Genomic DNA, 13,497 nt, shown 5'->3' on the forward strand with positions numbered 1-13,497 from the left:
TCCATGAATCTCAAGATCGAGATGTTCGCATTTGAAGATTTTTTAGCATAAAAACAACTTCTTCTAGTGAATTTTTGAGGTGCGTTTTAGTTTGATTGCTTAGGGCGTCAACCTCATATAAATCTGTTCTTTTAATAATAAAGATGTTTTAATGAGATATGGGTAAATTTCTCGTTTTTTTAAAACGGTAGATATAGGGTAAGTGTCTCTCAATTTTGAGTTAGTGGCTAACCAATGAGCCGGGCTGCTTTTATTCTTTCCTCGATAATTCCATACCTTACCGGGTCCAACTTTTTCGTAAAAAAGTCTTTGGCTGACGTATTGATCATATGGGATGGACATCTCAGTCATCTGCCACACCTTGAAATAGATCACATGCGTGTGAAATTGGAAATTTGCTCTCCTTTTATTGGAGTTTTAAAAGATTACCAGGGTAATTAATATGTTGGGAAAAAGGGCTATTTTCCACCACCAAGGCAGAAAAAACCCACTCAGGGCATGGAAAAAATCTCATTGACCACAGTCGCCCACTATCACCATAAATACATACAAATGGAAGGACCGCACCATTAATTTCAGCAGCCCCACCTTTAATTTCTCAGCTGAATCCCCCAGTGTTGCAGCACCCAAAGGACTCAGTTCCTTATCTCTAGAAACCCAATTGGAAAAATGGGTTCTTTGCTGTTGTTTCTTCTCCCTCTCTTTTTTCTCCTAAACCCATCTCAAAGCCAACCCCTTGCAGGCACAGACACCACAGTCAATGGCTACAACTGCTCATACACCACACCCTGTGAAACCTATGTGTTTTACAGAGCCCAAAACCCAGACCTTATGAACCTCACTGCAATTAGTGACCTGTTTGGAGTGAGCAGGCTGAGAATAGCTCAAGCAAGCAACATCTCTTCTCTCACATCTCCTCTTGTCCAAAACCAGACCCTCTTTATCCCAATCTATTGTGCTTGTATGAAAAATTACTCACAAGCCAATATCACATATCAGATTCAGAAAGGGAATACATACTACCTTGTTTCCACATTGCAATTCCTTAACCTCACAACCTTTCAGGCTGTTATTGTGGCGAACCCTAGCCTTGTACCTACTAACCTGACCATTGGGGTTGAAGTAGTTTTCCCAATTAGGTGCCTTTGCCCTAACAAAAACCAGTTGCAGAGAGGAGATAATTTCCTCATAACCTATGTTGTTCAACCTGGCAATACCTATGAGTCGATTAGCCGGTTTTTTAAAGCGAACAGGAGTGCGTTAATCTCTGCTAACCCCACAGCAAATCTCGTTAATCCGGACCCTTTCTCGACTGTTTTGGTCCCTGTTTCTCAATTACCCCAGCTTGTTCAGCCCACACCATCGAATGTTAGCTCTCCACCACCACCACCACCACCACCAATTGTTTCAGTCGTTTCTCATAAGGACGAACATGGAACTGTGACTGGATTGTCTATAGCAGTTGGGGTTTTGGGGGTATTGACTACTGTTCTGGCTCTGGTTCTCATCTTTGCCTTTAGGAAAAGCTCAAGAAGAACTGATCGCGATGATTACGAATTGGCCCCACATCAACTCCAAAAGGGAGGAGGAGCTCATCTTACAGAGAAGGATTTCTTGGCTGATGTCTCCGAATGCTTGGACAAGTACAAAGTCTACTCCATAGAAGAGCTCAAGGAAGCGACAGAGGACTTCGATCCAAAAACCCTAATCCAAGGCTCTGTGTATAAGGCCACCATTGAATGCAAGGCCTATGCCGTGAAGAAGATGAGGTGGGATGTCTCTGAAGAGCTCAAAATCCTCCAAAAAGTGAACCACCACAGTCTGGTGAGGCTCGAGGGCTTTTGCATCAACGTGGAGGAAGGCGACTGCTACTTGGTCTATGAATACGTTGAGAATGGCTCCCTCCACCATTGGCTTCACAACCCTGAACCAGGCAAGCATTTGAATTGGAAATCTCGGTTGCAAATTGCCATGGATGTGGCCAATGGCCTACAGTATATGCACGAGCACACTAGCCCGGTGGTGGTGCACAAGGACATCAAGAGTAGCAACATACTCCTCGACAAGGCCCTGCGTGCCAAGATTGCAAATTTTGGACTCGCGAAATCCGGGTTCAATGCAATCACAAGGCACATTGTCGGGACTCAAGGCTACATGGCACCAGAGTATCTGGGTGATGGGCTTGTGACCCCAAAGCTTGACGTTTTCGCATATGGTGTGGTGCTCCTTGAGCTTGTCTCTGGCAAAGAGGCGGCTCGAGAAGGGGGAAGAGAGCTGTTGTGGGTTGAGGTCGAAAATGTATTGGCTTGTGAAAATAAGGAGGAGAGGTTGAGGGGGTGGATGGATGGGAGGTTATTCGATGATTCGTGCTCTGTCGAGAGCGTGATGAATGTGGCCGTGGTGGCGAGGGCCTGTGTGAGCAAGGACCCATCCAAGAGGCCCTCCCTCGCCGATGTTGTTTACATTTTGAGTAAGGCTGATGAGCTCTGCTTCGACTTGTCCTCGGCTTCCCATGATTCAATCTCTGTAAATTCCGGCGTCACTGCTCGGTGAAGGAGACTGAATTCGGACTTGTTTTCATCCTTACTGAAATTCGTGCGTATGTGTAGCTGTAGTACTGTAAATCAATGGCGAAGGGTCTTTCACATTTTGGGGTGCTGGGGCTACTGGTTTTGTTTCTCATGCTGTTACATTACATGGGGAATTTCTTTTTTCTTCCTTGTTTTTTGTTTTGTTTTTGAAATTATGATGTAAACCGATGCATTAATGCTACGCCACTAGTGATGAATTAGGAAGTCGGGTGAATTTTGAATTTTCAACGGAGTCAGATGCATTCGATATATAGAACAGATGGGATAAGGTTTGGGAGTGTGTTGAGAAGAGTTAATGGCGTGATAAGAGTAAGGGTGCAGTTGGCATACGGATGCGTAGAGGTAACGTGCAGCTTCAAATTTTATAATGGGATATGATTTTGATGTAAAATGTTTTTAGGATTATCTTAAAATTTATTTTTATATTTAATTTTAAATTTTTAAATTTAAAAAATGGTGAAAATCAAGTAGGTTTATAAACATATAAAATTTTTGAAAATGGACGTTGTAGATGATATGTTGTAAAATGCACTATTTTTTAGACTTAAAATCTTTTTATTTTTCATGGTCATACATCTTGATGTCGATGTGATCAATCAAAGGATTTTTCAATATTAAAACCACATTTTCCTTTGGATTTTTGAAGTGCATCCATAGTTCTACATTATAAAATTGCATTCTTATATAAACTTTTTCCTTAGAAAAGGGTGCAGTTGGCATACAAATGTATATGTAGCGATAGAGGTAAGGTACAGCTTCAAATTTTATCATGGTATATAATTTTGATGTAAAATGTTCTTAAGATTATCTCAAAATCTATTTTTATATCTAATTATAAAATTTTAAATTTAAAAAATGGTTAAAATAAAGTAGATCCATAAACATATAAAAATCTTGAAAATTGATGGTATAGGTAATATGTTGTAAAATGCAACTGAAAATCTTTTTATTTTTTATAATAATGCCTCTCGATGTCGAGATAGTCGGTTTTTCAACATTAAACGACATAAATAGGGCATGGGATGCAAACTTTAGATTGCAACTTTATATGACATAAATGGATTTCCTGCTATTTTCAATCTTCGAGGTAGGGCCACGCAGCTCGGCTCTGAAAATAGGGCATGGGCAACAAACTTTTGCCCGGGGCCCGGGCTAGGGGTACCGGGCCAATGTTTTTATTATTATTCTTTTTTCTTATATTATTTTCTTTATTTATTTTTGTACCGGTTAGGCCAGGTCCAAATCTGATAGTGTGCTTTTTTTTCTATAATTTTTCTTATATTTTTTCATTCATTCTTGGTCCCCATTCTTACTAGTTGGTGATTGAAGGGGCGTCGAGAGAACCTTCAATTTTAGAAGGTATTTTTTTAGTGAAATGGGGCCGTGGTCACGGTTAGGTGAAGGCATATTTTTTAATGAGCGTTTCCATTTGGCCTAAATAATCTTTCTTATGAATAATAAAAATCAGTGAGGACATATTCTTAATACAATTTGAAGGATCATTAATTATTGGATATGATTTGTATTAGGTTATAATATTATTGGGTAGAAGATAGGATTATAATATAGTATACTGTCTATTTTAGTTGGAGGTTGTAAATTTAACGTATCTTTTAAAATAACGCCATAAAAGAATACATCTTTAGGATAGCAGGAATATACACCATTCAAATGACATAAATAATGTAAATCACTGGAACTTTACTTTCATATGTAAGATGCAACTTTATATAAACCATTTCTTTAATTATTTGCCCTTTTTCATCATGACATTTTAAGAAGGGTGTGGTTTGTATAGAGCTTAGGCTACAAACAATCAAATTAGAGCCTACCTTCAAATAGTATCTAAAAATATGGTTTCAATGCAGGAAATCTTTGTGATAGCCTTAAAATATGTTTTAATATTTATTTATAAAGTTTAAAGCTTCAAAAAAAAGAGTGTAGATAGATAGATATATGAAAACTTGAAAATATTAAAAATTAACGGTCCTAAAATACACTACAAAATACACTATTTCTAAAAGTTAAAATCCATTTTTTATCATGTCCATGCATCTTAATGTCGAGATGATCAATTTGAAGATATTTGAACTTCAAAACAACCTCTTCTAGTGAAACTTTTGAGATAGGTTCTAATTTGATTGTTCAGAGGCTCGGCTCTATATAAACTTTTCCCTTTAAAAAATTACCTCATCAGGTTTAGCGGACGCAGCGAGACGGTTAGACAGGCACTAAAGGGGGAGTCAAGGGTAGGATTTGCAATAAGCGCATAGAATGTACTCCTAAATTGTATACATGTACCTTCGCTCTATCCGTCGTTCATTAAATTATAGCGTAGGGGTGGCAATGGTCTAGGACCCCACCCAGGGGTAGAATTGACCCGGCTCTAGATATGAGTCCAAAATTCGAACCCAACGGGTTGGGTTCGGGTCCATGTAAACCCTACCCGACCTGAATAGTATGATATTTAAATAATATTTAATATATGATATCTAAATAATATTTAAACAAATGAGTAATGATCCTATAGGATCCTCCCCCACCCTTGTGTATAGGACCTCAAAAAATCACCATTAAAGTTGGCACGGATATTTAGAAAAGTTGTTAGATAGATGTGGAACTTGACTTTTTTAGAAATCTATGCCAAATTTAATGGTGATCCTTTGGGGTCCAACACACATTGATGTGGGAGGGTCTCATAGGATCATTACTCTAAACAAATATAACTATATAATTATAGTAATAATATCTAAAGGAAAAGTACATAATGAGACCATTTACCTTTTGTACAATGTGGTCACAATTAATCTTAGCCTTTGGATGTGAAATTGGATGGTTACATTTATTCTATTGACCAAGCACAAAGTTCAAAAACAAATGTCTTGAATTTTGTAACACACTCAAGCTATCAAATTTCAAATAGGATGGTTATAAACAATTGTGACCTTCTTATTGTATACAATCCCATATATATATATATGGGAAAAGATGTTGTGCGTTCAGGTGTGTACTACTACAGTAAACACCCACGACCCAAATTGAATCTGGGCCGACCTGACGATCACGGATGTTTGATAGTATTTAAATTTTAATTTTATTTCTACAAATCTAAATCACTTGAAATTTTAGACTTTTGTTCTTCAAAAATAGGTGAACCTATGAAAAATATCAAAAAAATAATTTACACGAAATAACTTGACCAAAATACTATTGAAACGTTTTAGGGGGTATTTTGGCCAATTTTTTTTGTAAATTTTTTTTTATATTTTTATTAGGTGCGCCTTGATGAGAAGAACAAACACCTAAAATTTCAATTGATTTAGATTTGTAGAAAAAAAATTAAAATTCAAACACTATCGGACATCCGTGAGAGTAAGTTCGGTCACAGATGGCCTATTTAACATATTTATAAAATATACCTAAATATATTTAAAGTATTGATATTTTAATTTTTGGGTCGGTCCGAATCCAGTTCCACATTATATTTTTGTGTCTAGGGACTCTAGACTAGATCAGGTCTGGGTCCGGGTCCAGCCCGACCCTACCCTTTGCCACCCCTATCATATAGCGTCTCATCCAGAAATGGGGAATGCGGCAATTGGTTACCTTGTTCGGAAAGAATGAAACGAGAAGAGCAGTCATAGCTCATCGTGTACTTGCACCTGTTGCTTTTTCTCTCTCTCTATAAACTTCATTATGGATGATATCTCTTCTCAAGCTTCATTTTAGGGTGTTTCTCTTTTCATTTATTTGAATGTGAGATTCACATTAGTATTTCATGTTACAAATGCCTTATAGATTCGTCCAATGGAAAGGTTAGATTGGTTTTGCTCTGCCCATTTTTATATTCCTTGGGGTGATATGAACATGTTGATCAAGCATGTAGAAAATGGTTTTGATGATCTTAAATACTTCCAGCTAATTCAAATCAAAACAAGAAGAAAGAAGTAATTTGGCTTGTTGATGTCCATCCATCTTTGTTGCAAATTCTTCATCACCTTGGGTGTATTGTACTAAGGAATTTGCTTCATAATTCTATCACTGTCTTGAGCATAGAAAATGCTGGTAATGAATCGTTGGGTTTTCACATGTCAAACCGTAAATACATTGTGTTTGCTGGTTTACGGGGTCATAGCTATTTTCATGTTTGCTTCCTTGTTGTAAGATATGTATCTTGGCAATACTTGTTCTCAAATTCCTATTATCAAAGGATTATGATCATGTATTCTACATATATATCCACCCTCTTGGGATAATGAATACGGTATCAGAGCACATCAAGATCCTCACGTTACTGTATTCTTTCTATCTTCTCAATTTCAGCCCAGTTTGCATTGACAGTAATCCTCTAGCTTCTTTACCGCAACCTATCATTGATGCAGTTCAGTCATGTGCTCTGATACCGTATTCATTATCCCAAAAGGGTGGATATATATGTAGAATACATGATCATAATCCTTTGATAATAGGAATTTGAGAACAAGTATTGCCAAGATATATATCTTACAACAAAGAAGCAAACATGAAAATAGCTATTACCCCGTAAACCAGCAAACACAATGTATTTGCTGTTTGACATGTGAAAACCCAACGATTCATTAAAACCAATCCTCTTTGGATTATAGGTAGGGCCGGCTTGTAAATTCCATCAATATAAGCATAAAATAAATGGAATAATACTAAATGAAATGATAAAATGAGACTAAAAGTCAAAATAAATGCAAAGTAATAAAACTTACAAGCCGGTTAGGACCTCTTGGCCTGAAAACTTAGATTAACTAAATAAACTCCTTTTGATGAAATGAATGACTGAAAAATTTGATCTTTAAGTGAAAAGCCTGTAGAGGAATCTAGAATCTCAAAGGATTTGATGCCTTAGGTGATGAAAAGGTCAAGGTTTCCGTCTTTGAAATAGCCTGACATTTCTACTGGAAACTAAGGTTACAAAGGCTACTGGTTGGGGCTTCCTAAAGGCTAGGACTTGGTTGGATGAGGAATTTAGGGTTTCTAGAGAATGTGCTGCTCTTTCCCTTTTTTTAGAGGTCAAAACAAGGGTTTTTATAGGTAAAAGTAACCTAGAAATGTGTGAGACAATTGTCTGGACCAATCAATAATTGATAGATATTCGCACCACAACTTGCAATGCAGATCGGATAGACAGCATGTCAACACAACGTGCAATTGACTCGAGATGGCGTAGTTTCCCTAGGTTTGTGATTTTGATGACTGAAAATTACTATATCGGATCACAATTCACGCAGTTTGGGAGTATTGATATATTGTCATTCCATTTCACTTGTAAGCCTACCAATTTTGATCCATGATATTCTAAAATGGTTTTTTTATGGGATTTTATGGAGTTTATGAGCTGGATATGACTATGGTTTAGTGTGTAGCAGGCTAATGTCTTGGTCATTTCCTATACTTTGAGATTCGAAAACTCCAAGAAATTTGTCAACTCTAAAAATGGGGGTCTACACTTGCAAAATAACCATATTTGTTGTGCATTCTAATGCGAATTAACCCGTCTCGTGGATGGATCAAAGTAGAATTTCTACAAACAAATTTGTTCCGATCATAACTTTCAAACCATAAATCGGATTTGAGCTATTATTGGATTGTTGGAAAGCTCATGACCTCCTCTATAATTTGAACTCTAATTTGACCTAATTTGACTTAATTTCAAGGGATTCACAAGGCTTGAACTTTAGGATATAGGATTTTAGGGTTATGGGTGTTGGACTTTCATATGGGTTAGTTTCATATGTTTTTTTGGCGTATGGTTGTCTAGGATGACTAATTTAAGGTATTTAGGTGAATCATATGTCTAGATTTTAAGTTTAGAAAAGTGACTGGGTCAAGGTCCTTACAGCTTCAGGGTTTTTGGTTTTTTTGAAATTCCCCGAGCAAGGAAAGGGGTGTCTACATGAATCACTTAGGGGATCAAATGATTTTATTTTAAGTTGAAATTTTTTGGAAAAGTATCGGATTTTTTTGGAAATATCCATTTAAAATTTCATAAATATTGGACCTGGGAAGGGTGTCATGCGAATTAATCTTTGCTTGGGGCCAGATTATGATGTCCCTTATTGCATAATTGTCTGCATTTATGGTAGAACTGTATCTTTTTGTTTTTTGGTGATTCTCAGCTCCAAATTGTTAGGGTTTCTTTCAAAACAATTTTGAAAATAGATTTTGATCAAGATATGCCTATGTAATCCAGAAATATGAGAGATGGCAATAATTTAGAAAATGTATCTCCATGGTGTTTTATTTAATTTATTTCAAAGTATAAAAAGAGTTTAGATTGATTTGGTTTCTGATTTCATGGGGACAATATTACTAATTGATCCTGAAAGAAATACTTAAAAGTATGATCAAAGAAATCAATCATTAAATAGACTTCAACAACATTCCTAAAACTTAAATACTTGTGGAAAGTAACTTGATCTTTAAATATCTAAATATCGTGAGATTTATAACACGTTTTTTGGGGCAAACACATCCATTAGATAGATATTTTGATGAGAAGCTAAGTTACATCATGAAAAAGGCTAAAAAATGGCCAAAATTGCTCAATGTTATGGATTTCAGTGGCTATGTTTGAGTAATCTGCATGTACGGCAGAGTTTCTAAATTCGAATTCTCCCTCCTTAAATCATGGGATTTGATGTCTAAATAAGCATGAGATCTCGTGAAATGATTCTTTGGGACCATTCAAGAGAGAGTTCTAACACGAATTTGGGATCGTAATTCAGGGGAGAACTGTTGCAACTTATATAAAAGCTTCAAATATATGAGATCATGATATTTCTTCGAGAGCAAATAGAGAAAATCAACTAATTATAGAGCAAACTGACGAGTTCTAGAGAGACAGAGTCATAGTTTTGATCCCCTTGCATCGATAAGCAAGGTGTAAGAGATTAATATTAGTCTTAGGATCATCATAGCTGCAATTTTTCTTCTGTTCTTGGATTCTTTAGGCCTTTCTAACCCATAGAATAAAGGTGTTCCATTCTGTCGGATGTAAATGAAACAAGTTGCTTACGAGCACTTGAAATTCTTCCTGAATCCATTTTTAAAGAAAAGCTCTTAATCTTTATGTGATTTAAACTGATTTTGTTTTCTAGTTTTCGAGTCTTATACTTTCTCAAATTTTCCTTGGCAGAAATTTTCCTTAGTACACATTTTAGTGAAATAGTCGTGCATATGTTTGTGATAGATGACTCTAAAACTAGAAGAAACAACTTAAATATATCAAAAGAATAAATTTGGTGGATTTGGTTCATCATATACCATCACTTCCCCTTGTTGATTTAGCCAAATTTTGATGGACTCATGCCCATCAAAATGGGAGCACCTACTGATTCGTGGTGTTTGAAAGAGGATAATAACAATGTCTATGTAAGTGCTTCTTAGTGGCAGTTATGGTTATTTTCGGCTATTAGTTGTTTGAAATGGACAGTAGATATCTTCCATTCTTCATCTGGAATGGATTGGACTAAAGATATACATTGCATGACAGCAGAATTTCCCTTTTAAAATTTGGGAATTGCAGAATTTTGGTCATATATAAAGAAAAGAGATATGATAACTCCAGAATAAACTAGGAAAGGATCAAATACATAAAGATAGAGAAAAAAAAATGGATGATTTTAGAACAGGAAAATCAGTATTTTTAGCTATCCAACCTATTGAATAGTGTATATTGGTCAACCCAATCCAATTCAAACACATTGACTAACTTTAAAGTGTGTATGGAAACTTTTAAAAGAAAAAAAAAATTCTATAACTCATTCTAAACTCAAATTTTAGGAAAATGTGTAAGTAAAAAAAATATAAAGGACTTCATAACCGATAGAAAATGATAAAATGGCCCCGCTCTTTTTGGTGAATGTGGATCCTTGGACCTGTACTATAGCATAGGTCAACAATTCATAAAACCTATATCCTTGAGAGAAAAGAGAGTGGATCAAACAAAAGGAAAAGATGATAAGGAAATTAAAGGGAAATTGATGCTAAAATACCTTATATTAGTGGTATTTGAAAATGTCTACCATATTTTACATATTACTCTCATGTTTGTCTTTAATTTTTTTATTTCTTCTAAAAATACCCCGGCTTGAAACTATTAGCTTTGAACCTGTAAGAAATGTTCCTTATGATATGGATAAGGATCATGATTATCCCTTTCGAGATCGAGGGAAGTAATAACGAAAGGACGAGCCTAATTCTCGATAGTCAGATTGGATAGGGAGAAAGATTATGCTTTTGATCATGTTGCTGACCCCGATGACATGGATCCACTAGTAGAACCTGTTGATTCAAACAAACCAGGTGCAGAGGCATAAGCAAACTAACTAGGGTAGGGCCAAAGCGGTCCGAAACTAGTATTTTGCAGACCACTCATTATAAGGAATCAAATCAGTATAGAATTATTAGCTGTGAAACACTCATTGCAATGAATCAAAATGGCCAATGACTAATAATTATAGCCCCTCATTGTAAATAATGAAAGTAATTTCAAATTACAATAAAATTTGTTTGAAACCAATAGTTCTAGGCTGATTTGATTCCTTACAAAGATGGAAGAATATATCAAAGTGGCTTAGAATTATTACTTTTAGTTCTGGGCCACTTTGATTCCTTATAAAGATATACTAAAGAACAAAGTAGTCCAGAATTTGGAACTAATGGTTTCGAACTGGTGAAAAAGATGTCTTCAAGTTAGCAAAAAATAGGGAGACAAAAAGTGTAGGGATCTAGACCATATTAAATACATTAAGAGTGAGGATCAAAGAGCTTTGATGAAGGATGAAGTGGTCAACGAAAGGTGGAGAGTTAATTTTTAAATATTATTAAATGATGAACACAATAGGAACACATCAGTAGAATGAACCATTGACATCAATGAGGGTGGAGGTAATAGATACACTCATAAGATTGGGATATCAGAAGTGAAAGAAGCCTTGAAGAGAATAAAGAGAGGAAAGCCTTTAGGACGGGATGGTATCCCGATAGAAGTTTGGAAGTGCATGGGGGAGATCGGTATTTGACTAGCTGACCAAATTGTTCAACAAGGTACTAAAAACAAAAAAATATCAGACGAATAGAGGAAACATATTGTAGTACCTATTTACAAGAACAAAAAAAATATATAGAATTATGTGAACTATCGAGGGATCAAACTTATAAGCCAAACTATAAAGTTATGGGAGAGAGTAATTAAGCAACGATTAAGGCATGAAATAAGTGTATCATAAAATCAATTCGATTTAATGCCAGGAAGGTCAACAATTGAGGTTATTTTCCTACTTAGGCAACCGATTGAGAAGTTTTGGGTAAAGGGAAAAAAAACCTCCACATGGTCCTTATTGATCTAGAGAAAGCTTATGATTGACTACCTCGAGATTTAATTTAGTAGATGTTACAAAAGAAATGAGCCTCTAGATACCATATCAAATTGGTAAGAGATATGTATAAGAGAACACTAACTAGTGTGCGGACAACTAGTAAAGAGACGATGTGTTTTCAGTGACAATAGGGCCATCTCAGGGGTCAGCATTGAGCCTATATCTCTTTGTTTTAATTGGGAACGACTTAACTAGGCACCTGCACGATGAGGTACTATGATATATGTTGTTCATGGATGACATATTTTTTATCGATGAGACCCAAAGTGGTGTCAACAAAAAGTTGAAACTTTAGATAGATGCTCTAGAATCTAAAGGTTTTAAAAAGAGTCGGACTAAGACAGAGTTTATAGAATGCAAATTTAGTAATAATAGGAGTAAAAACAGGGAAGTGGTTAACATTGACAACCAATAAATACCAAAAGAGCGCGTGTTCGATATCTTGGGTCGATAATCTTAGAAAAAAGAGATTGAGAACGATGTCGCACATAAAATTAGAGCTGTGTGGCTAAAATGGAGACATGCAACCAGAGTTTTATGTGATCGACGCATTCCAATGAAACTGAAAGAAAAGTTCCATAGGATAATTATGTGACCAGAATTGCTTTATAGACAGAATATTAGGAGGTCAAAAAATAACATACCCATAAGATGAGTGTAGCTAAAATGAGGATGTTGAGATGGATGAGTGGCAAGACAAGGAGGGATAGAATGCATTCGAGGGTTCTTAGGTGTAGCTCCAATAGATGATAAAAAGAGAGAAAGTAGACTTATATAGGCTGAGCATGTGGAACACAGACCCAGTACATCAACTGTTAGGAGGTGGGAGTTGGTTCAAGTAGAAGGCTAAAAAATGGTAAGGGGTTAAGCCTAAAAGGACATGGTTGAAAATAATGAGAAAATATATAGGAACTTATAGCCTCACTAAGGGTATTACTATTGATACAGTAGAAAGGCGGACCAAGATTTGTGTAGCCAACCCAAATAATTGGGAAAAAGCTATGATGATGATGGTATTGATGAGTTCTGAACATGAGGTATTAGGAGAAAAGAAAAAAAAACACAAAAAAAGGGACATGGGCGTCAACTGTAAAACATGAGAGACATTTTACAGAAGCACTAATTATAGATTATATTAGTGTAACTTCGATATTCTGGTCATTTCAAAAGGAGGTGAAAAAGGAAGGTTCTAAACAACACGCAACTGGGAAAAGAAGGATCAAAGACTCAAATAAAATTGAAAGGTTAAATCATTAGGGACAAATCATAAGGGAAATAAAACATTCAATAAAGAAGTGAGGTAGAAATATATGAAACTTTAATGTGGTGCCACTCACATATAAAACTAATATTGGAAACTGATATTGGCCTTCCCTCGTTGCATAAGTACACATCTGAGCCTTTTATGAGAGGCATCGGTGTAAATTGCAAAGTTCTTATTTTCTTCAGGTAAGGTCAGTATCGGAGCAGTAGTCAGTCTCTTCTTTAGCTCT

At 35.9% G+C, this 13,497-nt stretch overlaps 1 protein-coding gene across 1 annotated transcript; it reads left to right on the forward strand.

Annotated features, from left to right (window-relative positions):
- Window positions 1-403: 403 nt before the first annotated feature.
- On the forward strand, window positions 404-2,819 carry LOC18424451 (serine/threonine receptor-like kinase NFP). The gene has a single exon (XM_006829038.4). It carries the CDS (start codon window positions 670-672, stop codon window positions 2,551-2,553), a length of 1,884 nt encoding a protein of 627 aa, XP_006829101.1. The 5' UTR covers window positions 404-669; the 3' UTR covers window positions 2,554-2,819.
- Window positions 2,820-13,497: the final 10,678 nt, after the last annotated feature.

The sequence above is a fragment of the Amborella trichopoda genome, chromosome 9, assembly GCF_054954075.1.
Source record: "Amborella trichopoda isolate Santa Cruz 75 chromosome 9, AtrichopodaSantaCruz75HAP2 v2.0, whole genome shotgun sequence".
Taxonomy (NCBI): domain Eukaryota; kingdom Viridiplantae; phylum Streptophyta; class Magnoliopsida; order Amborellales; family Amborellaceae; genus Amborella; species Amborella trichopoda.

Coding starts and splice junctions, on each gene's coding strand:
- LOC18424451 (XM_006829038.4), top strand. CDS start 670: ATGGGTTCTTTGCTGTTGTTTCTTCTCCCTCTCTTTTTTCTCCTAAAC.